Source organism: Nelumbo nucifera, chromosome 1 (assembly GCF_055504915.1).
Source record: "Nelumbo nucifera cultivar China Antique chromosome 1, China Antique-T2T, whole genome shotgun sequence".
NCBI classification, from domain to species: Eukaryota; Viridiplantae; Streptophyta; class Magnoliopsida; order Proteales; family Nelumbonaceae; genus Nelumbo; species Nelumbo nucifera.
In genome coordinates this window covers 137,226,467-137,251,817 of record NC_142649.1, presented here as the reverse complement: position 1 = coordinate 137,251,817, position 25,351 = coordinate 137,226,467, and the positions used below count along the sequence as shown (strand labels likewise).

Sequence of the window (25,351 nt, the reverse complement as noted above, 5' to 3'; positions counted from 1 at the left end):
TTGTATGAAGTATCTTTTATTCTTTTTTTGGTTGTCCAATGTATATGCAACATATGCACTCTTATCTTCTATATTCATTTTCCATATAGGGTTTCAGGGGTAAAAGTAAAGCAGGATTTGGAAGTCAAGTTGCATTTAGTGATGATGAAGATGCTACACAGATGCCCTCAATCTCTCACTCTGCTGTCAGAGGTAAAAAACAATCATCTGCAGTTTCTGAAACTGGTAGGGGCAAAGCTTCTACAAGAGGCAGGGGCAGGGGCAGAGGCAGAGGTTCTGGTAGCTTAAAACAAACAACTCTTGATGCAACTATGGGAATCCGCTCATCTGTGAGGTCAGCCTGTGGTCTGATAATTTCCCTTGCAAAGTAATTTGAGACAGTTAATTTGTTTAGATAAAGTGGGTATTCTTAAGAATCTCAACCTTGTTCTTCTGTAGAATAAATAAAGTCTTGTAAAGTTATCATTTCATGATATTTTGATGTTTTTATGGATTAAAGTACTTTTGTTAATCAACCTTATAGAGAGATTTTCTAAGAATTTTCTTCAAACATGTCAGGAAAAATAATAAAATTTAAGACCTTCAAAGAATTTCCCTTGCTTATTCCTTTTTTAACTCTTAAAGATAAATTTCATGGATTAGTAGTGTTTGATCTTAAGGATGAGATCTATGCTTCATTCTTTTTAGGACAGAGGAATTACTGTTTTGCCCTCAGTGCATTCTGGATAGAGGGGAATTGTAAAACAGAACTGGTTTTGCCAACACCTAACGAGTATTGTTTTGAATTCATAATTTCATATTCCTCCTTTCCAGGTGGCTTGTTCCTAGGGCTGTTTCATCCACTATGGCAATCACTTTGCCCATATGCATTTATGGCATTAGTTGAAAGATTCTAGTGGTTTCTTTAATTATTTTGCATTGAAAAATAAAACTATGTAGAATCTTGACAAAAAAAAAAAAAGATTACACCCATGGTGGTGTACAAAACCCTAGCTTATTAAAAAAAATTAACTGCATACCTTGTGAAAATCGATTTGCACAGTATACTGTCAAGAAATCTGCTTTGGTTCTCTCATACAGCCTCGCATTTTTTTTTGGAAAGGTAGCTTTCATTCAAAAAAGAGGGGAAGGATGTACATGAGATGTAGACAAGAAATCAGGGCTACAAACAAAATGAAACACACCTAAAGCCCACTCAAGAAATAGGAAACGTATTTGCACTATACATCAAATTCCTTCCCAGCCCACTTTTAACTAAAGCATCTTCCATTACATTGAGATTCCTAGGAATCCATCTGAAACAACAGCGGAGGTACTCAGAAAGATAAAAAATTTCTTGCAAGAAATGGGCAATCCTCCAGGGGCCTTCACTTTTCTTTTGGCCCATCCAATGGTGATTCTAGAATCTCCTTCCACCTGTAATGACTCACCCTGAAGAGCTCTAGCAGCTCGAAGTCCAACCAAAAGAGCTTGAACCCAAGAAGTAACCCCCTCTGACAGCCTCACAATTGTTTGGCCTCCGAGATTGTCCACATGAAGCCAACAGATCAAAGCTTTAGTTATCCTAGTAGAATTCTATCCAAGAGAAAAGGAAGAGGGAGAAAGGGTTGGGTGGCTCCAGGAACTGTGCTAGTAGCAATCCTATCAGTGATTAGGGTTCTAGTTAGGCAGAAAAAGTGTCTCATAAAACCCTAGGGCTTCTCCATGCAATCCTTTTATAGAGGTAGGCTCCTATTTCAATTAGGAGAGCTTATCTCACAAGTTTTTCATAATTGCAATTAGGTCCCCCCATTAAGGCCCCTCTTAGTGATTACACCCTTCATATTTTGTTTGCATTTTGCCCCTTTAATGTGTTTGACCTTTTAGGTTCCTATAGGCAGTGGCAAATGATGCCAAACTCCTTCGGCATCCCAGATTGAACTCTTTCCATCTGAATTGAAACAAAACTCATCTAATTCTCCCTTGAATGTGATAATTGACCATTACTCGTAGGGGTTCCACAAATCATGAGCGACACCTAGTAGCATGTCATGACCACCCTATAGTTTGAATTTGGTAGATTGAACCTTTCCATCTACAATTATCATGCAGTCAGATCCTTCTATCATACAATTTCCCGAAAGAGTAAAGGGCCGTGGTGAATATTCCAAACCCTATTGGCTCAACCATATGTCCCACTGAATTGATGATGACTCGTATGGGTGACACTTGGAACTCTTTCCATAAACCATACTGCCTTGGCCAAGGATTACTTGAGTTACATCAATCTCAACTGCGTAGGGCATTCTCCCTCATGGAGAGTGATAGATTCCATTTTGTGCATTCATATACCTCCATGCATAAGACATTATATCCAACAAGTGCATGCTTAAATCCTTTGGTTAGGGCATAAGTGTTTGCACCATCAAACCATAGCATCTCATACACAAGATATTAATGATGCTTCAGGTGTAAGGGTCATATACATGACTGTGATGATAGAAATAGTTATTGACAATGGATTCCATGTAATTGTTCTACTAATGGATCAAGTTCAGTGAACTTGTTCTCTAGCAAGCACCTACATATTTGCTTTAGTGTCTCCATCCAAGTGACTTGAGATTCATCACTCCATAAGACAAGCATAATGTGTTAGTCCATACTGATAAAAAAAGTATGTGTCAATCCATCTGGATTATCAAAGCCTTTTGATAATCCTATGACTAAGAACCATTTTAGGATCTTGTACCAATGACGGATGTATCTCAAATTCTTAATACACTTAAGAATATATCAACTTGACAAAGATTTTATGGACTATTCATGTAATTATAAATACAAAATCCATGAATAAAAACTGCCCAATTTGTATTGAAGTATGAATTGTACAAGATTGCCCTTTTAAAGTATCACCAGATTGGTTTTAGGGCATATGACTAACATTAGTAACATTAATGATTTAATTTATTCATTTGTTCTCTTTTACCTGATTGTTCTCTTTTGTCTTTTTAATGAAATAACCTATAGAAAAGGTTGTATGCAACGCATTTTTTTTTATGGAAAATGGTTAGGTCCAATGTTTTCTCTATTCGTGTTGGCATTCTTCTCTGTGAAGCTTCTCAAACTTAGGCAGCTTGCTTTTGCAGATCTTCAGCAGTTGCTGCATCTGTTGCAGTTCACAGTATTGCTGTTGAAGAAGATGATGTGGATTCCTCTTCAAGTGCTGAAGAGAAGTATGAAGCAGATGAGGTTGATAAGAGTTCGGTATGTATTCTCTTCTTAAACTGCTTCATTTGATGGTTCCTAAAAGTAGATCATAGCAGGTGTGGGCTTTCTTTGTCCCAAGTTTGTAGGTTAAATTCCCTGCTAACCAATATGTTGAGATTGATCAACATTATGCTCGTAAATCATGTTACTTTTGGCCCTTTTTGTTGTTTCTCAATTCTGCTTTTCAATGTCTTTTATGAATCTATTTCCTTTTTGCAAGTCATCGCTCTCTCAACTTGTCTTTTTGCCCATTTTTTTCTTTCAAGGAAAATGAAGAAAATGTCCAAGGAAAAGGTCGCAAAAGAGCTGCTTCAAGGGGAAGGGCTAGGGGTTCTACTTCATCATTGAAACGGGGAAGGAAATCAGATAATTCTTCAATTCACAAAATGTTCATGAACCAAGATGATGACGATGATGATGATGATGATGATGATGACATTGCAAACAGGATGAAGAAGACTCAACCTCGGGTGAGTGGTGTTCCTTTATTGGTTTGGCATTAACATCCTCTTGATGGTATATTGCATGAACTTTCCTTAAGTTTAAGGCCAGTATTACTAACTTTTGTACATGGCATGGGTGTGGGTATCAAGTATTTAGGTTTCCACAAGTATCTATCATGTTAATCTCTAGAAATCAAGACATAGGAAACAACTTTGAGTATATTTTTCTTAATGATTGTAAATAAAATAATTAAAATAAACAAAATTGGAAAGTCAGAAGTATTGGCACCCTGTTGGGTGTGTCTTTTCCCAAGTCACCTTAAGGGTGCCAAGTGCCAACTTGACTTGGAACATCATCAAAATATTACAAGGAGTTTCTTCCCAATTGTTGGTAGTATTGGTTTTGGTATTATTTATGGTACTTGTATTTAACATGTCATTTGTAGGGCAGGTGTGCATCATCTTGATATGACTATTCATATAACACTGGTGACTCCTTGTCCTCCAAATCTTTCATTACAGTGTTTTTCACCATGCACTCTGGCCTTCTGGTAACAGATGTGTGGGGACCTATTGCTCTATCAGAGAACAAAGCTCTTATTTGAAACAAGATCCTTTTACAAAAGATAAATAGTAATGGCCTGCTCCAAAAACACTATTCTCTAAATAGTTTCAAAGAGAATTAATGGTTAGTTGCAATGTTGTTAGACTCAACTGGACAAAGAACTGTTTTGGTGACAATGTCACTGGTTGAATTTTTCAAATGTTTGACTTGTTCAAGTTAAAAATAGGGAAAATTCCTGATTAGTACCCTATACTTTGGGCCTAGTGACACTTTGGTCCCCGAACTTTAAAATGCGACAATTCAGTATCCAAACTTTCATAATGTGCCAATCCAGTACCTGCCATTAATAAGCCATTAAGTGGAAATTGAAAAGACACAAATGCCCTTCAAGTGTCATCTAATTCTCTTTATCAACCATCCAAACGTTAATAAAAAATGAACAGTCCCAAATCCTTTCCTCTTCTATTCAAGAAAGTTGGGGTCACCAGAATGCCCACTGAGACGTGATCCCAACTTTCTTGAATAGAAGAGGCAAGGATTTATGACTGTTCATTTTTTTATCAATGTTTGGATGGTTGATAAAGAGAATTAGATGACACTCGAAGGGCATCCGTGTCTTTTAAAATGCCACTTAACGGCTGGTTAACAAATTGATTAACAATAGGTACTGGATTGGCACATTATGAAAGTTCGGGTACTGAATTGTCACATTTTAAAGTTCAGGGACCAAAGTGTCACTAGGCCCAAAGTACAGGGTACTAATCGGGAAATTTCCCTTAAAAATATGAAAAGAATTGAACTCCACCAAAAACTAAAAAATGTGAAAGAATTTAAAAGAAATGAAAATGGTTCTAGAGTATCTTTTAAAGTTGTTTTACATCAAAATAAACTTAAAATAGTAAAGATTTGAAAGTATAAAACATATTTATACATATAAATAGGGTAAGCCTGAGCAAGTCAACATTTCTAAGAACCAAGCAACCAAAAAAAACTGCTGTTCTCAGTTCCGGCAAGCATGAGAACTCAGGTTCGAGTTTGATAGTGGCCACTTCACGTGAAAATAAAAAGGCTGAAGGTTAGGATTATATCCAGTCTATCCCTCCCAAGTCCCAAGGCCCCATATAGCTGGAACCAACATTGGGTAACAGCCTTTTCTTGTTGTCGGTTCTGGTGGTCCAAATGTCAGGTATGGTTTGTGTCTGACAACATAGCACATTAATGATAAGAGTATTGAGAAAAAATGATGTACAAGTTGGACATTGGATTAGGACTGAAAAATGGTATTCATTTGTCTGAATTTGTATTTAATCTGAATCTGATTCTCTTATAATTAGATTGAATATGGATCTACCTCAATCCAATCTGATAATGTTTAAAATTTGCATAAAAATTAATATTTATTGAATGTTGTACGTTTACCAAGGAGTCGTAAATTCAAGTCTCATAAAAATTATTTTTAAGTGATTTTGTTCATGATATAAAATATCCAATTCAATCTGATTGCCTTGCAACCCTACATTAGAAGCAAGCATGAGCCATTGCAAAGCTATGCAAGCTGTTTACTGTACAAGCTTCTTACGACAATCAGGATTTGCTGTATATTCCATTCTTATTAATTCCACATGGTTAAGCAGCTTCTCCAACTATTGTCATTATGTTTAAGGATAATGGAAAATAGATGGATGCCTTTTCATCCATTGTCAGGTGGCTAGGAAATTTAAAGTTTCTTTACGGTTTTTTTTGGTGCGTGTGTGTGTGTGGGGGGGGGGGGGGGAGGGCTCAATGGATTGGGGCCCCTTTGGAAAGCAAGGTCATGTTTGTTGGTTGGAAGTCTTCCTTATTTGCTATTTCTTGGGAGATGGTGGAAAGAAATAAATAGAAGAATCATTGAACTGATGCTTACACCAAGATCCACTGTAGTGAACCCCACAAGGTTTGCATGTTCTTCATGGTTTAGAACCGTTCACTGGTTTTAAATTAAGTGTTTTTTTGGCACCGAACTTTAGAATTAAACAGACTGCTATTGTCCCTGTATTTACAGGTAACTCGGAATTATGGTGCTCTAAGGAGATGATCACATCAAAGAGTTCTCTTGTTCATCCTGGAATGCTGGTTGGTCACGGCTGAATCACCTTATAAGAAGCCATCTGTTTAGGTTTCCTAGATTCCTAAGAACATGGCAAACGATATATCAAGCAGCCAAACTCTTTTTGCAGTTGGTAGAAAATTCACAGAATACACTGATCTGCATTTTAAGTTTAGAGCTTCATTTGAATGTTCACCTGGCAGGGATGCCGTGTGTACAGTATTTGCCTTTGCCATTCCAAATTATAGCACTATAAATGGTATCCCTTTGTCCAAATTCGATCTGTTAATTGGATCAAATATGCATCTATCCCAATTCAATTCAATATGATCTGACTGGGTAATATATGTTTATATCTACGTAAAATTAATATATGTTTACCAAGTTATAAGTTCAAATCTACGTAAAATTAATATATGCATATATGTAACGATTCAGCAGTAAATCTGATTTTCCTGAATTTGGATGTTAGATCTTGCATATGATTAACAATTGGATTGGATGTGGGTTTAATGCCATCCAATCTGATTAAAATCCCAGTGCAATTAAAAACTAGGGTAAATTACAAAGACCCTCTCCCCCCTGTCCATGAGACAAAAACCCCCTTTCGTTAGCTTTCCATTGAAATCTGCCGTTGCAATATTTTTTAATTTCCATACCACCCTTATAATAACTATTAATTGGGAGAAAAACACTGTTCATCTTCTCTGACCTCATGATACACGAACAGCAGTGGTGGTAGTTGTTGCAGCAGCAGTGGACTTCCGTTGAAGTCCCTCTCTCTCTCTTTCCTGATCTCTCTTCCCTTTCCCTTTTCTCGCCTTTCCCTTCTTTCCAATTTCCTCTGTTTTCCGTTTCTTGCAGATGGAGAATAGACAACAGAAGGATGGAGAACAGACAGGATTTACTTGCCAGCGTTTCATGAGATCTTCTAGTTCTAATCGTTTATACACAATTGACTCACTTTCTGGGTCATATTTATGCAATATTTGTTGCTTGTTGAAAGAAAAGTTGATATATTTGCATACCTTTCTCCCCGACCTGGTCCTAGAAATGTTTAGAGTGCTCTTATCTTGAGGCACTGTCAGTGAGATTCATAAATGAACTCGTCCATGGTATAAGTGGCTCTATAAACCACATCCCTGATTTCTCTAAGGAAAATCTTCAAGCATGTCATTTGCATCTCCTTTGCAACACAAGCTATTTGATAAATCAGTTGGAGTATTTTGCAGAGGTCTCTCAGTCATCTTCAATGCCCCAACTCAACCCAAAATCAATCAACAAAATGGAGCACAACTTGTTGACACGTTTGCAAGGAGGATCAACTCTCAGTTTGGTTGGGTCAAACAGGATGTAAATGGGGTGGCGGATGGATGAAGGAGAAGGAGAAGCGTGAAATCTAACTAGAAATCGAAAATGGATTATGCCATTTTACTTACTTGCCTATTGCCATACTTGGCTATTGACGATTGATTAAATAGAAAATGGATTATGCCCCCGGAACCCAAAACCACATATGATCATCTCTCTCTGAGACAACCAACAAAGCTAAAGCTCGATGCATCAATGGGTCTTGCGGACAAAAGAATTCCAACTCAGAAGAACCATTAAAGCGAAAGAGTTAAAAAAGCCAAGAGTCTTGAGCAAAGTAGAGATCCATGAATTTATTACTTAAGATAGAGAGAAGAGCCATAAAAGAGTGTAAAAACAAGCAGATAAGGAAAAACAGTACTCTAGGTGCAGCGCCACTCATTTCTGTTGCAGGCTTTGGAGGGCCCATCTCCTTCTCTCTCCTCTCTCTTCCTGGTATCCCTTACCTTCCCCCAACTCTCATTATCTGCTTCTCTGTAATCATCACAACCCAAGTATCTGGAATCTCCCTGTTCAAACCGCTGTTCATGGTAGATGTTTACAGCACCAATTTTCAGAGAAAGGCTTTACATTTTTTAGCTCTTTTAATTAGAAAACAAGCCAATGCGGTGAGAAAGACAAAGAGAAGAGAGTGAGTAGCAGTAGCTGTACTTTTGGTAAGGATGAGAAAGAGGGAGATAGAGAGAGAAATGGAGGAATGATGTAAGCAAACACCAAATTACTGTGTTCTCCATCCTTCTACTGTCTGTTCTCCATCTGCAAGGAACGGAAAACAGAGAGATCGGGGGAGAGAGAAAGAGAGGGAGAGAGAGAGGGAGGACTTTAAGGGAAGTTCGCCACCACTGCAACAGCTACCACCGCTGCTGTTTAACGGAAGGGGGTCTTTATCTCATGGTCATAGTACGGGGGGGCTTTTGTAATTTACCCTAAAAATTATCATTTTATGTACATATATAATAAAATTATGCATATGTACAAGGTTCAAATTATCAGAAACACAAGACATGATAAGGCAATTTTAAGAGATATACATGGTACACTTTAGATATGCATGGATATGGACGAAAAATCAAAATACACATGAATACACCAGTAAACTCAAATGAATCTTATATATATATATATCATTAATAATAGATATAAATTTTATATAATTACAAATGAATTATTTAAACAAAAGAACTGTAATTCAAGGGTTTATATAGATTGTGAGATATCGGGACACATTTGGTAACCATTGAAGAGTATATATATAGATATAATTTGTGTTAATATTAATTAGTATATAAATTTTAATATTTATTGCCAAAAGTCCCTTAAGAATAAAAAATTACTTAAGAATAAAAATACATATGTTTATAACAAGCAAGTATAATGTGACTTAATGATGGATTTGTGGTTGTCACATGCTATTAACCATGGTTTGAATTTTTTTATTTGTAGTTTCAATATATAGTTTAAGACTTTAAAGTGTATTTAATGACATTCTTTAAATTCAAATTCAAATTTGAATATTGATTAAAATACATGTAGCATTAAATATAAGAATTATTGAAAGAGTGACAGTAATTATTGGAGTTATTAGGAATAATTATAAAAAGGGTAATTGTTTAAAACCCACCATCATCATTATCAGTGAGATAATGATAACTTGACTAATGGATATCTTTAATTTACTATTTTACCTTTCATTATATTCGGTCCATTTTACCCCAATCTGACTCGGCCAGTGAGGTGATCGTCGGAGTTTTAGACACAGGTGATACCTTCGGCACAACCAGAGTGGCCACTGGATTCATAGCCACGACAGCGTGAGTACCAAAGTTGGCGGCGGCCGGACTGGGCCAGCACTCGCCATGGCACTCTCTGGTGCCATACCTCTTTGGGGGCTTGGCGGTGAGAGGAATGGATGCTGTACCTCTTTGGCGATGAGAGGGATGAAGAGGGACGAGAAGGCGGTGAAAGGGATGCAGAGGGATGTCGTACCTCTTTTGCTATACTGATCCTTGCTTGTTCCTACTGGAAACTCTCTGGGCAGTTGGAAGGGGGAGAAGGCAGTGAGAGGGATGCAGAGAACGAGGACGAGAAGGCTCACGACGCCATCAAAATTCCAATTTCTGGTACGGTTCTAGCTTTTAAAAACTACTAAAAATAGAAACTTATATGTTCATTTAACTACAGTTGTAGTTGCAGTTGCAGTCACCTCAACCCAGTAAAGTGAAACCTAGTAAACCAACCAATGCAGTTGCAGTCACCGCAAAGTGAAACCCAGAAAAAAAGAAAGGGTAAACATCTCTTTGTATACACCGTGACCCATCAACTTGTTCATTTAACTCATACCAATGGTCCAGAGAAACGTATGGACGTTACAGTTCGGATCTAAAGCAAATCAGTAGAAGAATTCTGGCAAAAATTTTTGAGTTACAAACAGAAAACCTTTTCTCCGATATCATTTCTCTCGTCCCTTTTCTCCAATTTTTAACTCTATAAAAAGAAGGAAACAGATTAAAATCTTTCTTCTAATGGATTTGCTCTTGCTTCCATCCCGAGAGAGAAGAAAATCAACCAGAACAATACATTAATTGAATGCGCTCAATTGTCAACTACCCTCCTTCTTACTCTGCTCATCTTTCTGCATATATCACGAAAGGCCTGCTCACTAACGTACTATCACGTCACGAAGCAGCTCCTCTCACTCTGCAACGATCCAATATTTCAACCCTTCCCCACAAACTCGCCGGTGACGGTGACGGTGACGGTACTCTCTCAATCCCATTAGTGTGGGTCGAATCAGCAAATCCTGTTATATGATGTGACTGCATGTTATTGCATGATGTAGCTCGAGGCTACGTACTTGTGTAGTAGCTGATTCGATGGTCCTAAAGTATGGGCTTCACGATGAGGTCTGCAAAAAGAGGCGTACATACTTTGCAAATTCTTCAGGTTTCCAATGAGGGTGAAATCTCACTACCAACCATTCAGTCGGGCAGATTTATCTCTTAGAGTGAATAATTGTAGAAGCCCAACTTCGACGACAAGGGACTCAGACCCGTCCCCAATAGTTGGAAAGGCGAGTGTGAGGTTGGTAAGAATTTTAACACGTCCAATTGCAACCGGAAACTAATCGTCCCCAGTAGTTGGAAAGGCGAGTGTGCTGTCGGAGCATTTGCGGCTATGGAGCAAGGAGTACTTGTCTCTTGCTCTGCCGGAAACACCGGTCCGAATTCTTACAGCTTGTCGAATGTAGCTCCTTGGATAACTACCGTAGGTGTGGGCACATTGGACCATGACTTCCCGGCTTACGTTAGCCTTGGAAACGGGAAAAACTTCTCCGGCGTGACGCTTTATAGTGGAAAACCGTTTCCAGATTCCTTAACGGAGTTCGTCTACGTTGGTAACGCGACCAATATTACAAACGAGAATCTTTGCATGGTTGGTACTTTAATACCGGAGAAGGTCACCGGAAAGATCGTATTGTGTGATCGAGGGATTAATGCTAGAGTTCAAAAGGGCTTCATAGTGAAACAAGCCGATGGCGCAGACATGATTTTAGCGAAGTCAGAAACGAGCTCGACACCATTCAGGGGCAGCTTAGTCATGAAACATGCATTTAGCTCGACACCGTTCAGGGGCAGTTTAGTCATTGAACTTTAACGGTATGGTGAGTTTTCGAAGTGATGACCTTATAGAAATTATTAGAGAAAAAATGAATAACATTAAATATTAAATAATATTAAAAAAAGAAATTGTCTAAAATTCACCATCACTTTTCATAAATTACCATTTTTTACCGTTTGTTATATTCCACTGATTCTGCTTCAGTTTCCTCTCTCTCTCTTCGTTCATCAAGCATCAGCTACCTTCTCAACTGCTGCAGCCTCAACATTTGTCCCCAACTTAGCTCCTTAGCTTTTACAGCTGCCTTGATTGCATCCTCCGCAAGCATGCTGCAATGTAATTTCATCGGGGAAGTGAGAGATGCTTTGCAATCTGTGTTTTTTTATGGCTAAGATTTCATTTGTTTCCCTCAGTAGCTACGGAAGAAGAAGCGATGGCGGAACTGAACTTCCTCCCTTTGTTTCGCCATTACCCATTTAGTAATATAATCTGAAAGCATTTTCACAGTGCAACCTACTCCATCCCCACCATTTAGTGCCAAAATAAATAAATGCACATTCAAGCATCAACAATCTTCCCAGTTTCTTCATCGACCTTTATTGAAGTTTCATGACATCACCGCAAGCAGGAGCACCAACAAGTCTCATCCTGACTGCAGGGTCGTCCTTATCCAAGGATCCGATGTTATGGGGATTATTGCAGTGATCGGCGACCCTGTCATGGTAGAGACGCAGCAGAGTTTGTGGCTGTGTCTGGTTCCTCTGGCTCGAAAACCTTAGAAATCTCTTACAACCAAGCCTCAACATTTTATTATCCTCCCAAATTAATATTTATTTATTTATTTTTGTTTATTCTTTGGTTCTTTGGAAGCAGCAACAGCCAGGAGTTGTTGTGGCTACAGAATAACAAGGCTTGGTTTCAAATCCTTCACTGCCTGGAGAACTTTTTTTCCACCATAGTGAGGAAGTTGTTGTGGCTTTTGCAGAAAAGATTGACTTGTTATTTAAATACTTGTCAGAAATTAATCTAACCCACAAAGCATTTGGCTCAGTTAGCAATCGCCATGCTTGTTTAGCAAAAACAGCCTTGTTCATATCTTCCATCTTCATCAGACCCAATCCACCCGCATTCTTGGGTTTACAGAACTTGTCCCAGATATGGGGTGTCTGGGATTATCAGCTTTACTCTCTGACCACTAAAACAACCTTTGGATTCTATCCATTTCATTCTTAGTTTTCTTAGGTAACAACATTGTGTTGTAACCATAGTATAAATAGGCATAGCTTGCATCATAGCCTTGACCATAGTAAAATGAAGTGACCTCCACTTTAAATGAAAGAGAACGGAGGTAAGAAGAGGGTTATTTGTTTAAGAGTATGGTAGGATGTAAGATGATGTGGTCTCCTGTTATGGTCCCGCGTGTAGGATTCCGTTACGGGTCGGTCCACGGTGTGAAAGCCCTGCTTCCCTTGCGTCTTTCCTTGCGTGCAGTCCTTATTGCAGAACTGAATGGGTGATTTGTCCAAGAGACCACCCGAACTCTCCTCACTCTTTTCTTGGCTGGAAAATTGAATGTTTTATTTCAATTCGTAGTTCCTTAAATAGGAGATTGCATAAGGAAATTCCTAATTAAACTCAAACTCCAACTTGAACTCAAACTCCTAATGGTAACTCACTCTTACTTAAGATAAGATAAAGATGAGATTAGATAAAGATAAGGGATAAGGGATAAGATAAGGATAAGGTAAGCTGGCGGCGAGTTGGCTTGATGTGTCCAGATAAGGATGGGCCCACCCCTATGAGCTGTTGTGTGGGCCCCGCTCTACTGCTGCTGCCGGGTGCGTGCGCGCTGCTCATGGTGCCGTTGTCGCGCGGTGCGTGCGCGCAGTGCGTGCGCGTGCCTCATGGTGCCGCTGCTGTGCGTGTGCGCGCCTCATGGTGCCGTTGCCGTGCGATGCCGGGCATGTGCGCGGTGCGTGCTGCCGTGCAGTGCGTGCTGCGCGCCATGGTGCCGCTGCCGTGCGGTGCCGGGCGTGTGCGCGGTGCGTGCTGCCGTGCGGTGCGCGCTGCTGCCTGGCGGTGCGTGCTGCACTATCGGCGGTGCGTGCTGCTATGCAGCGCTGCCAGGCGGTGCCTACTGCCTATGACTGCGCCGTAGTGCGCTGCCGGATGGTGTGACCATAACATTACACCCCTCCCGGACTACGAGCTTGTCCTCAAGCTCATGTTCCGGATACATGGCTTGGGATTCTGCGAATGGATCAAACGGCTGCACACAATTTCTCAGTCCACCAATAGTATGAACAACAGGGATTGCCCCGTCTCTCAGTGCATAACGCTGGATTATTTGATGCAGACCCCAGCCACCTTCTTTTGTTTCCCGCTCCCAAGCGTAGCCATGGCTTACAGTGACTACACTTTCTGCTGCACTCAGGCCAGCCGCAAGGACATTGAAGTGTTCCCTACCTCCGGGGTCATATAGTTTGAAGTAGTTTTGTGGAAGGTCCACATAACAGAAATCACGTACTGGACCACGACCCCGGTGTGCTATGTTGTGGATCATAAGAATGCACCGGGTATGCTTACAGTAGAGGACCTCAAGAGCTGCCTTACCGAAGAGGACCATGCGTTTTAAAATATCCTCTCAGCCTTCCCCATATATATTTTCCTCAATATTACGAAACATAGGGCTGTCCATGAACACAAAATCTATGCCATCAATATAAGCTTGGAAGAAAGTTACCTCTATATCCCTCCCCTCCACCTTACATTTCTTGCGCACTCCTGTTTCTTGGATTTCTGTATAGTTACCATACTTTGGTGCCGCAACCATAACTTTATGTCCATGCCGAGCCAAGGCCTTCGGTAAAGCCCCAGCAACATCGCCAAGCCCACCTGTCTTCGTCAAAGGAGCGCATTCTGCAGGTTCTACTATTATGTTTGTGACCTCGTCCCCGGCCAAAGGAGGGGACTTTACAGTTTCATCCTCCGTGCGCTGATCCTTGGAAATAACTGCGGCTGTAGGGGCAGCGATCTGTTGTTTGCTGCATGCCTTTGCCCAGTCCAGACGGCGTCTGCTGGTGTTGGCGATTCCCTCCGAACTCATTTCTTTGTTGGAGAGGAATGCTTCCAGCAGGCGTCGCATCTCCCGGACGTCTTCACTGACTTCACGAACCTCCATGCTGGTTTCTGCAAGTTGGTGTTCCAGTTCGTGGACTTTGGAAGATAGCTGCTCCATATCGCCCATGACGTTTGGCTCTGATACCAATTCTATGGTCCCGCGCGTAGGATCCCGTCACGGGTCAGTCCACGGTGCGAAAGCCCTGCTTCCCTTGCGTCTTCCCTTGCGTGCAGTCCCTATTGCGGAACTGAATGGGTGATTTGTCCAAGAGACCACCCGAACTCTCCTCACTCTTTTCTTGGTTGGAAAACTGAATGCTTTATTTCAATTCGTAGCTCCTTAAATAGGAGATTACAGAAGCAAATTCCTAATTAAACTTAAACTCCAACTTGAACTCAAACTCCTAATTACCAACTCCTAATGGTAACTCACTCTTACTTAAGATAAGATAAAGATGAGATTAGATAAAGATAAGGGATAAGGTAAGCTGGCGGCGAGTTGGCTTGATGTGTCCTGATAAGGATGGGCCCACCCCTATGAGCTGTCGTGTGGGCCCCGCTCTGCTGCTGCTGCCGGGTGCGTGCGCGCGCCTCATGGTGCCGCTGCCGTGCGTGTGCGCGCCTCATGGTGCCGTTGCCGTGCGGTGCCAGGCGTGTGCGCGGTGTGTGCTGCCGTGCAGTGCGTGCGGTGCGCGCTGCTGCCTGGCGGTGCATGCTGCGCACCATGGTGCCGCTGCCGTGCGGTGCCGGGCGTGTGCGTGGTGCGTGCTGCCTGGCGGTGCGTGCTGCTGTGCAGCGCTGCCAGGCGGTGCGTGCTGCTGTGCAGCGCTGCCAGGCGGTGCCTACTGCTGTGCGGCGCTGCCAGGCGGTGCCTGCTGCTGTGCGGCCTGCTGTGCATGCTGCTGCCTATGACTGCGCCGCAGTGCGCTGCCGGATGGTGTGACCATAACATCTCCACTATGAGAAAGAATTGAGGTAAGAGGAAAATGGTTCAAATTTTATATCAATTTTTTGGATGCAAAATTTATATTGCCAGTGAGTGCAAAAGAGACAAAAGGGTAGAAATTTTGTATCATGTAGGAATGCAAATCATAATTATGTACAAATAAAGAATACAAAACTGAACCAGGTATAGATTTTGCGCCCAACTAAGATTTGTAGTGCTGCAACCATATATCCTTACAAGTTCTATGGCATATGCAAATGCATGTGTGTGTGTGTGTGAGAGAGAGAGAGAGAGGTGGGGGCTTGAAAGGAGAAAATAAATGGACTAACAAGTATGTGTATCACTAGCAAAGGGTTTAGGCTTTAAAAATAATTTGATCTATGATCTATATCTTTAATATTTTTAGAATGACAAGTAAGTGTATATATGCTTTGTACGTGAAAATTCTAGATGATGGTAATGATAGTAATAATATATTCAAAATTTTTATAAACTTTATGTATTTTTTCTATTTTTCTATTTTTTTATTATTAATCAGATGTAAATTGCAAAATCTGAATTTGATTACATAAATAACTCATCCAAATATGTGATAATTGGATCGAGTTATAAGGCTTCGAGTATCATTGAAAAGCCTACCTGCTTGGCTAGACTCTTCTTTTTACAAAGTTTATCTTTTTGGTGTATCTTTTTTCTTTTGCTCACTTGTCAAAAAATTGTGATAATCCAATGGAGTTGTGAAGTTTCAAGTATCATTGATAGGCCTACCTTTTTGGCTACACATCTTTTTGTAATGTTTTATCTCTCTAATATATCTTTTTTCTTTTGTCCATTTATCAAAACAATGTAAGATTTAAATAGAGAGAATTGAAAGACGTGAAAAGTAATAGTTCATTTTACAATTTAAACATTACAATTAAAAAAGGTATATATTCAAAAAGGAGTAATTTAGTCAAAAGAAAGTTCAACAATTTTATTCATATTTTTAATAATAGTGTAAATATAGAATTATAAATGTGTTTGATTTTTTTCTATAATTTTATTTTGTATTTTTTTGTGCAAAATAATTTTAATATGTCACATTCACTTTTTGTTTACTATGATAAATATATGATATTATAAATGTGCCCGAATGTTTTTTTTTGCAATATCTATGTATTTTTTTATTTTTGTTTTTTATATTTTATTATTTATTTATGGCATTAAAGTTAACACATTTAACCCAAAAGTTGAACTATTTACTATTAATTTTTATATTTCACTTTTGGTCAGTTTTAAATTATGTATTTCATTTTCATTATCAATAAAAACAATTCTTGTTTATTATACTTATTTTTTAATTTATTAATAAATATATCATACATGTCTAATTTTTCTAAATTTTTGTTATTTTCTATATTTATTTTCTATTTTAAGATTTTTATTTACTAACTATGACTTCATAGGTCGATAAATTTAATTCGGATGGTTGAATTGCTTAGCCACCCAATTGAATAAAGAATGGTTTTGTTTTTGTTATATTGTTAAAAATATTGACATAGATATAATTAGTAGCATTTATTAGTGAAAAATAACTTAAATATAGTATTTAATAAGAGAAAATGAGATTTAATACCTGATGATGCGCAATCCGGTCGGTCCTAGCTGTCGGTTACCTCGCCTCTGATGGAATTGGAGGTGCCTGAAACAAGGAAGAAATTGGAGACTTCCGGGGAGGAACCCGGTTGGAACACTCCGAAGCTCAAGTTAGTGCTCTTGAGAAGGCAAGGGGAATGAGGAACTTCAAGACCAGAAAGCACAAGAATCACATACCTCCTTCTTTGGGAGATGGGGGCCTTTTATAATCACCCTGTACACTCACTCCCATACCTCTGCCAGTTCGGGTATCATCACCTCCGCCAAATCGGGTGTCATTTCCTCTGCCAGATGTCAGATCGGGTGTCATTTCCTCTGCTAGATGCCAGATTGGGTGTCATTTCCTCTACCAGATGCCAGATCGGGTGTCATAACCTCCACTGTCTCCCTTGTCAGGGCCGTCTCTGCCACGTCTGAGATGGCGGTGGCAGGTGGCTGTTGGAAGACGACTGTCAGGTGTCGGTCCCCTAATCAGTCAGGTGCGTCGCCTCTGCGTACGAGCTTCCTTGGCGTCAAGTACGGTTGTTCAGTCAGGCGACTTGGAGCCGAAGTGCCGGAGTGGTGTGCGAGGTGGTCTTGAGTTCGGATAGAAGTGTGGCCCGAACTGCCCCGAGGTGGGTCAGCTCGGGTTTTTTGCCCTTTGTGCTCCTTGTGAGGCCCAGGGCCTCTAAGGGAGAGCTCGGGCTCCTCCTTGGGGAGCTCGAGTCGCGGGCTCCTTTTCTCGGGGCTCGGGCCGTAGGTACGCTGCCGTGCCGAGCTGGCGCCCCTGCCAGGTCACTCTCGATTGCTTCCACGTGTCGCGCAGCCAAGGGGTCGGGTAGTTTAGATAGTCTTCTAGGGGGGTCAGATGCTGGGTCCATGAATCGAGCTGCTGCCCCTGACAGCCTTAGCGAGTCTGAGGCGGGGCCCGAGGTAGAGCTCGAGGAAGAGCTCGAGTTTGAGCCCGTAGGCTGAGTCACCTCGGATAGCTTGGCGTCCACCTCCCGTCGAGGTCGGATGCCAGATAAGTTCGGGCCTTCCACTATGACGCCCGAGAGACTTCGGTCCCTTATTGCCCAGTATAACCTGCCCGGGGAGTATACTTACATTTTACCTTCGGGCGACTTCCCTTGGGAGCACGGTCCGGACGAGATCGTGATATTCCGGGAGCAACTCGTTGCCGGGCTGCGCCTTCCTTTCCATCTCCTTATCATCGAGGTCATGAATCACTTCGGCGTTACTGTCGGTCAGCTCCACCCGAACTCCATTCGTAACCTTGTTGGGACCATCTCCCTTTGTTGCGAACACTGCCTTCCATTGGACCTGAAAATCTTTTCCGCCATTCTTATGCTCAAGAAGCAAGTGGATCCCTTGCCCGGGCGTAGGCGGGCCTACTACTTGTCTCCTCGTCTGAGGTTCAAGCTTTTGCACGATCTTCCGAATAAGGTCCCGTCATGGAAGCGGGACTATTTTGTGGTTCGAAGTGCTATGGGATGGTCGTTTCTTACCGAGTGGGGATTGGATGTTCCTGACCCCGGTGCCACGTTAGATGAAGATACGATGAAGGGTCTCCAGGACTGGGCCTGGCTTGGGCTCGAATGCCAAGTCTACCTGACGGAGGCCAAGCTTATTCAGGCCGATCTGAGTTCGGGTAGGTTTCTTGCTTAGAGGCTTGCTTTTGCTTTGTTTTTATTCTCGTCTTTTAACGCCGAGCTCCTTTTTGCAGGTGTTATGGAGGCAGAGAAGAGTCGAGGTGCGAATTTGTTCGATGGTATGAAAAGGAGGAAGTGAGCTGCTAAGCGGGTCCGTGCCGATCCTTCCCAGGTTGCGGAGCCCGAGGCACCGAGAATGGAGTCTCCTGGGGAGCCCGAGGTGGCCCCTCCAATTCAGGAAGTGGTAGGGGTCCCCTATGCCGATACTGCTTATACCCGGGCTGTGCCTTCAGGCTCGGGAAGTCAGAATGAGATTGGGAGCGTGCTGACACTGAGCTATGCTCTCCGAAAAAGTAAGAAGGCTACTTGCCCTGAGGAGGTTGCGGCGTGGGCCGATCTTCCTTCGAATCTCATAGGCGCACGTGCTGCTTCTCACGCCATGGTGGTAAGTCGAAGTAGTTTTTTTTTTTTTTGGTGGGCTGATTTGTTCTTGTTTTGGTAGGTGAACTCCTCTATCCATGCTCTTAACAATCCAGGTGGAGAGGGGTTTGAAGCGAGCGCAAGCTGCCGAAGCGGCTTCCCGTGCTGCGCGAGTCGAGCTAACGAGGTCTCGGAGGTATAAAGAGGCCTTGGGATTGGTGGTGAAACACATGGCGGACCTGAAGCTGGACCTGGAGCATCAAGTCGAGTACCTTCAGAATGATATCAGGGAGAAGACTGAGATCTTCTCTCAGGCCATCGAGGAGGCGAAGGTGAAGGTCGTTAATGATTACATCGCTTCGTCGCGCTTTGACGACATGATGGTAGGCTCGTATAGAAGGGGTTTCAAGTTGAGTCGATGGATGATAAGGAATACGTACCCCGAGCTCAACATTAGTGCCATAACCACTTCGCGCATCACTCAGGAAATGGCTGACGCAGCTGATGATGACACGGATTCCGAAGACGAAGCGGGACCTTCGGGTATTATCGAAGTTCCTTCTGAAGGCAAGGAAGATGTACCTCCGAGCCTCCGACCTCGTTGTTGTTGTGTTTTTTGTTTTTTTTTTTTGGAATGAAGTGTAAGCAAGATTTATTTGCAATGAATAGTCCCCCTTTTTTGGTTAAGTGTTGGGCAGTCATTTTCTCTTTTTGCCGAGCTGACTATGTTGCCGAACTGCTAGACTTAGGCCCCGAGGCGAGTTAACATAGTAAGGCTATATGCCCGATCTGTTCTCTGCCCGGGTTAGTTAACATAGGCTTAGAATTGGGCCCTGGGCTATGCACCTCGGGATCCATACTCGTGCAGCTTGCTTCGTTGATAAGGTGTCGAGGTCATCTTTAGCTCGACATTCTGGCCCTTAGGGTGCCGAGGTCCTTGTTAGCTCAGCATTTTGGCCCTTAGGGTGCCGAAGTCCTTGTTAGCTGGGCATTCTGGCCCTTAGGGTGTCGAGGTCCTTGTTAGCTCGGCATTCTGGCCCTTAGGCTCTGGTAGTGGCTCATGGCCTGCTTAGTTTGATAATTTATAGGTAATATCGTCTTGTTGACGATGTTCCATGCCCGAGGTATCTGTTTACCCTCTAGGGTCTCGAGCTTGTATGCTCCCCCGAGTGCTCTCTTTACTCGGTAGGGTCCTTCCCAGTTCGGCCCGAGTTTTCCAACGCCGGGTTCAGGTACCATAACCTTGCGGAGAACCAGGTCGCCGACGTGGAAGTTTCGTTTCTTAACTCTGGCATTGTAGTACCGAGCTACCCTTTGCTGGTACGCTGCAGTCCTGATGTATGCGAGGTCCCTCACCTCGTCAAGTAGGTCGAGGTTGGTATGTAGCTTGTTGCTATTAGTATTGTCGTTGTATGCTTCCAACCGAAGTGAGGGGATTTTGATTTCAGCTGGGATGACTGCCTCCGTGCCATAGGTAAGGTTGAAGGGAGTTTCTCCGGTGGCGGTCTTCTCTGTAGTTCGGTACGCCCATAGGATGCTGGGCAGCTCGTCTGCCCATAATCCTTTAGCCCGGTTTAGCCTGGCTTTTAGTCCGCGGAGGATAGCTCTGTTCGTGACTTTTGCCTGACCGTTTGCTTGTGGGTGCGCAACCAACGTGAAGTTTTGCCAGATCCCCATGTCTTGGCACCACCCTTGGAATTTGATGTCCTCGAACTGCTTGCCATTGTCGGAGATCAGCACCCGAGGTAGCCCGAAGCGGCACACTATGTTCTTCCAGAAGAAGTTCTGGACGTTTCGAGCTGTGGTGGTTACGAGAGTTTCAGCTTCAACCCACTTGGTTAAGTAGTCTACTGCCACTACTAGGAACTTCCTTCCTCCTGTTGCTGGCGGGAATGGCCCAAGTAGGTCGATACCCCATTGAAAATGTAGTTTTCTAAAACAGTGAATGTGATTCCCATATGGGAGAGAGAGAAAATTTTGAAATTTCGCCCAACTTACCTGCAGGGTTCAGCTATCCATATGATGGATCTCTCATCCCTTCAGTGGTATCAGAGCTAGGAAATTGATCAGATCTGAAATTGCACAAATGGGTAGAAGGCGTTCTACCCAATTTGCATAGATAATGGATTTTCTGGGAAATTGGTTCCCAGATTAAGAGCGATTGATATGAAATTAAATCTTTTAAAATATGATATATATTTAGAATTTTTCTTTGTATTTATCTTGATTTATGGGTTGTTTGTACGATGGAGATCGCATTCTTTAATGGCGTAGGAAAACTGCGATTTGCAGTTCTTTACATTATGGTTTGTAATTAATTTTTTTTTAATTTTCTAGACTGAATGTATAGGAATTCGATTTGATGTAATAGAAAATTAGGGTTTTCTATTTTATTTCAATCAAGTTCGAAGCTGATCGCGCAGAAGGAGGAGATTTTGCAGATTAGGGTTTCGCTATCTGTGATTTGCAGTTTGTGAAACTGCAAACTATAATCTAACACCTATTTTGCAAGTAGCAGATCTGCGAACAGCCCTAGTACTGATTCTTGATTGTCTTTAATCAGTAATTTGATTTTAGATCAAATCTTGAATTAATTCTTGAATTAAAAATTAAACCCTAGACCCATTCGAACCAGATTAGACCAAACTAGTTGGACCGAATCTGTGGTTCGATGGGGGCTGTTCTCAGCCCTAATTTTACTCCTGGGTCAAGGGATTGATAGTTAATTGCAAGACCTAATTCGGCCCACACCTGTAAAGCCCCGTTTTAATGTGTTAAAACTGCTTAAGCCCATTAACTGCACAAAAGCTATATGGGCCGAACTGCTCTTTGCTATTCAGCCCATATACCTAGATAATATTAATCAATAATATTATGAATTATCATGGGCTTTAATAATAGGTTTTTCAGATATTAATTGATTGGATCAATTTTATCCCTGCATGTGATGTATGGATGTGTGATGTGCAACGTTCCTGGGCCATAAGTACTTGGCCCATGCTGATACGATAGTGGCTCTTACGCACACCATGGCTGAATGCACATCATTGCCATGGTGTCCTTAAGATCATTGGATGTTCCTCCCTTCATGGTGGGCCCCACACCTCCCCTAAGAGGAACCGTGCGGAACCCTAGCCATTTAAGGCCCACCGAAATCTGGCTTTATGAAAGTTAGTGGGAACCACTTTGGTTTGACCTAAATTAAACTAGGGCATAATTTTTGTTCCCTCCTGAAATATGAGTGCATGTGATAGGGAGATTCATATGATGAACTCTCTAAAGGCCTTCCATCATTAGCATGAAGATGGGTCATTCAGTAATGAGGAAACACACCATAAAATTGGGCTATCCATTTGCTGTTGGATCTATTGGAATGTTTCATAAGATGATAGGGGCGTCATAGACGATGTGGGAGGGGCCTATCCTAAAATGGAAGACTCTCTCACGGTACCTTGGCGTTCACGAATATGATGGGTGAGCACTCACTAGATAGAAAGGTTTAACCTAAAATGGCAATGAACCTTGTCTGACAGAGACCAAAGGGAAAGCTCATACGATGAGTGGATATGATCCTTCACAAAAATGTAGTAGGGTTATGCAGCTGAAACAGTTGGTTCCATGCACCCTATGTGATTTCCCACATTTCCAGAGACATAATTCGTAGTCTTCGTCACTGAGATAGGAGGGAAATCTCGGAGATGAATAAATGGAAATGGAATATAGATTAAAAACCATATCTATGTGGATAACATGAATCAAATTAGGTTGTGGACTACTGTTTTCTTTTTATCAGAAATGGCAAACAGACAATTCGCTAAGCTGTTGGACGACAACAAACTTAAGGGCCCAAACTATGCTGACTGATACCGTAATCTTATGTTGGTCCTAACCTTTGAAAAACTAGACAAAGTAGCTAAGAATCCTGCCTCGGAACGTCCGGGTGATAGGGCTTCTGAGGCCCATAGGAGGGAATACCTGGAATGGGAAGAGAAAAATTCCATGGCCCGCTGCTATATCATTGCTTCATTGGATAATCCGATACAGCGACAGTTCGATCAGATTGAATTGTCCAAGGATATCTTGGATAGCCTGAGGACAATGTACGAAGAGCTGAATCGTTCTACTCGGCAGAAGGTCTTGAAACAGTTTATGATCGCGTAGATGTCCAAGAACCAACAGGTTCATGACCATTGTCTTCGGATGATGGGTTACATCAATGAACTTGAGGCTCTTGGATACGGGCTTAACCATGTCACCAAGGTGGACGCCATCCTAAACTCTTTGCCTCCTTCCTTCAATCAGTTCATATTGAACTACAACATGAATAAGCTAAATGTTAGCATTCAGGAACTCAGCAATATGTTGTAGAGGGCCAAAGAACTGATAAAGAAGGATGAGCCCATTGCTATGCTTGTTGAAGCCAGCAAATCGGGCAAGAAGAAGAGGACGTTAAAGAGAAAGCCTCAGAAGAAAACTACTAAGTCTAAGAAGCAGAAGAAAGACAGGGCATCAGATGCTTGTCACTTCTGCAAGCAGACCGACCATTGGAAGATGAACTGTCCTTAGTACATGGAATCCAAGAAACAAGGTAATTTTGAATCCTGTGTCATAGAAACCAATTTGTTGGTAACTTATGTTTCCTGGTTATTGATTCCAGGGCTTCGACTCATGCGTGTAACTCACTGTAGGGGTTCAGGATAAGCAGAAGACTGAGTGACGAAGAAGTGACTCTTTACTTGGGGACTTCTGCAAGTGTTGCAGCTATAACTATAGGAACTGTAGAGTTAATTTTTAGAGAATGAACTATTGTACTGAAAGATTGTCTTTATGTACAGAATTTGAGAAGAAATTTGATTTATGTTTCAAAATTGTGTGTGGATGGATATTCTATTATTTTTAGTAATACGATTACTATTAAAAGAAATAATTAATTCCTCGCATACGGAGAACTTGAGAATGGTCTCTATGTTCTTCATCCTTCTCTAGAAACTAACATAGCCGAAACTATGTCAAATGGCATTCCCAAGAAAAGAATGCGTGATACAGTTAATCCCACGTGCTTGTGGCATTACCGACTTGGCCATATTAACACAAATCGTATCACAAGGTTGGTAAACGATGGTCCTTTGGATTTTCTAACTGTAGAAGATTTTCTAATTTGTGAACCTTGCCTTCAGGGTAAGATGAAGAAACGGCCATTTAACGGTAAGCCTGAAAGATGTACAGGCACGCTTGACCTTATACATACCGATGTATGTGGTCCCATGAGTGTTAGGACATGTAACCAGCACGTTTATTTTATAACATTTATCGATGATTACTCTCGGTATGGTTGTGTGTACCTAATGAGACACAAGTCTGAATCATTTGGAAAGTTCAAAGAGTTCAGATAAGATGTCGAGAAACAGTTAGGGAGAGAAATTAAGGCCCTTCGATCGGATCGAGGTGGCGAGTATCTCTTTGAAAAATTCAGGGACTACTTAAAGGTCAATGTGATAGTATCACAGCTAGCTCCTCCTGCTACACCACAACTGAATGGTGTGTCAGAGAGGAGGAACTGGACTTTATTGGATATGGTCCGATCACTTCTCGTACACTCAGAGTTGCCTACATCCTTTTGGGTTACGCATTGGAGACTACAATATACGTGTTGAACCGGGTTCCAACCAAATCAGTTCCGAAGACTCCTTATGAGCTTTGGACCAGAAAGAAACCAAGGTGAGACACTTGAAGATTTGGGGTTGTTCGGCACATGTTAAAAGAACGAGTGCGAACAAATTGGAATCCAAGACCAGCTGTTGCCTATTCGTAGGATACCCCCAAGGGCTATGTGGGTTACCTATTCTATGACCCAAGAGAACAGAAGGTGTTCTATAGCCGAAATGCCCATTTCTTGGAGGACAATTATATCCTGAACAATCATCGTCAAGAATTTGTTCTTGATGAGGATAGCTCAAGGTCAGTGGGAGATGTCCCACTAGTTCCAGGTAATGACCAACCTAGAAGATCTACCCGGGTTTTCAAGCCTCCAGTTCGTTTCGGCTATGACTAGGATAGTTACCTGGTGGAAACTACGACTAGTGAGGAGGATCCCGTGACTTATACGAAAGCTATATTGGACATAGATTCCTTGAAGTGGGTAGATGCCATGAGAGCTAAGATGGACTCGATGAAGACCAATGGAGTCTAGATTCTAGTAGATCCGCCCCCTGGGGTAAAAGCAATTGGTTGCAAATGGATCTATAAGAGAAAGAAGGGCCCCGATGGTAA

At 41.8% G+C, this 25,351-nt stretch overlaps 1 protein-coding gene across 9 annotated transcripts in view; it reads left to right on the top strand.

Moving 5' to 3' along the window:
• Nucleotides 1–6,616, top strand: part of MRE11 (DNA repair and meiosis protein (Mre11)) — a 30,462-nt gene extending 23,846 nt beyond the window's left edge. For all 9 annotated transcript variants that reach the window (XM_088894443.1, XM_088894440.1, XM_010279629.3 and 6 more), the window contains 4 exons: nt 90–334; nt 3,126–3,243; nt 3,513–3,716; nt 6,296–6,616. In XM_088894443.1, coding sequence (XP_088750569.1) covers nt 90–334; nt 3,126–3,243; nt 3,513–3,716; nt 6,296–6,328 — 600 coding nt within the window. In that variant the 3' untranslated portion in view covers nt 6,329–6,616. The remainder of the gene's footprint in view (nt 1–89; nt 335–3,125; nt 3,244–3,512; nt 3,717–6,295) is intronic.
• The last annotated feature ends 18,735 nt before the right edge of the window (nt 6,617–25,351 follow it).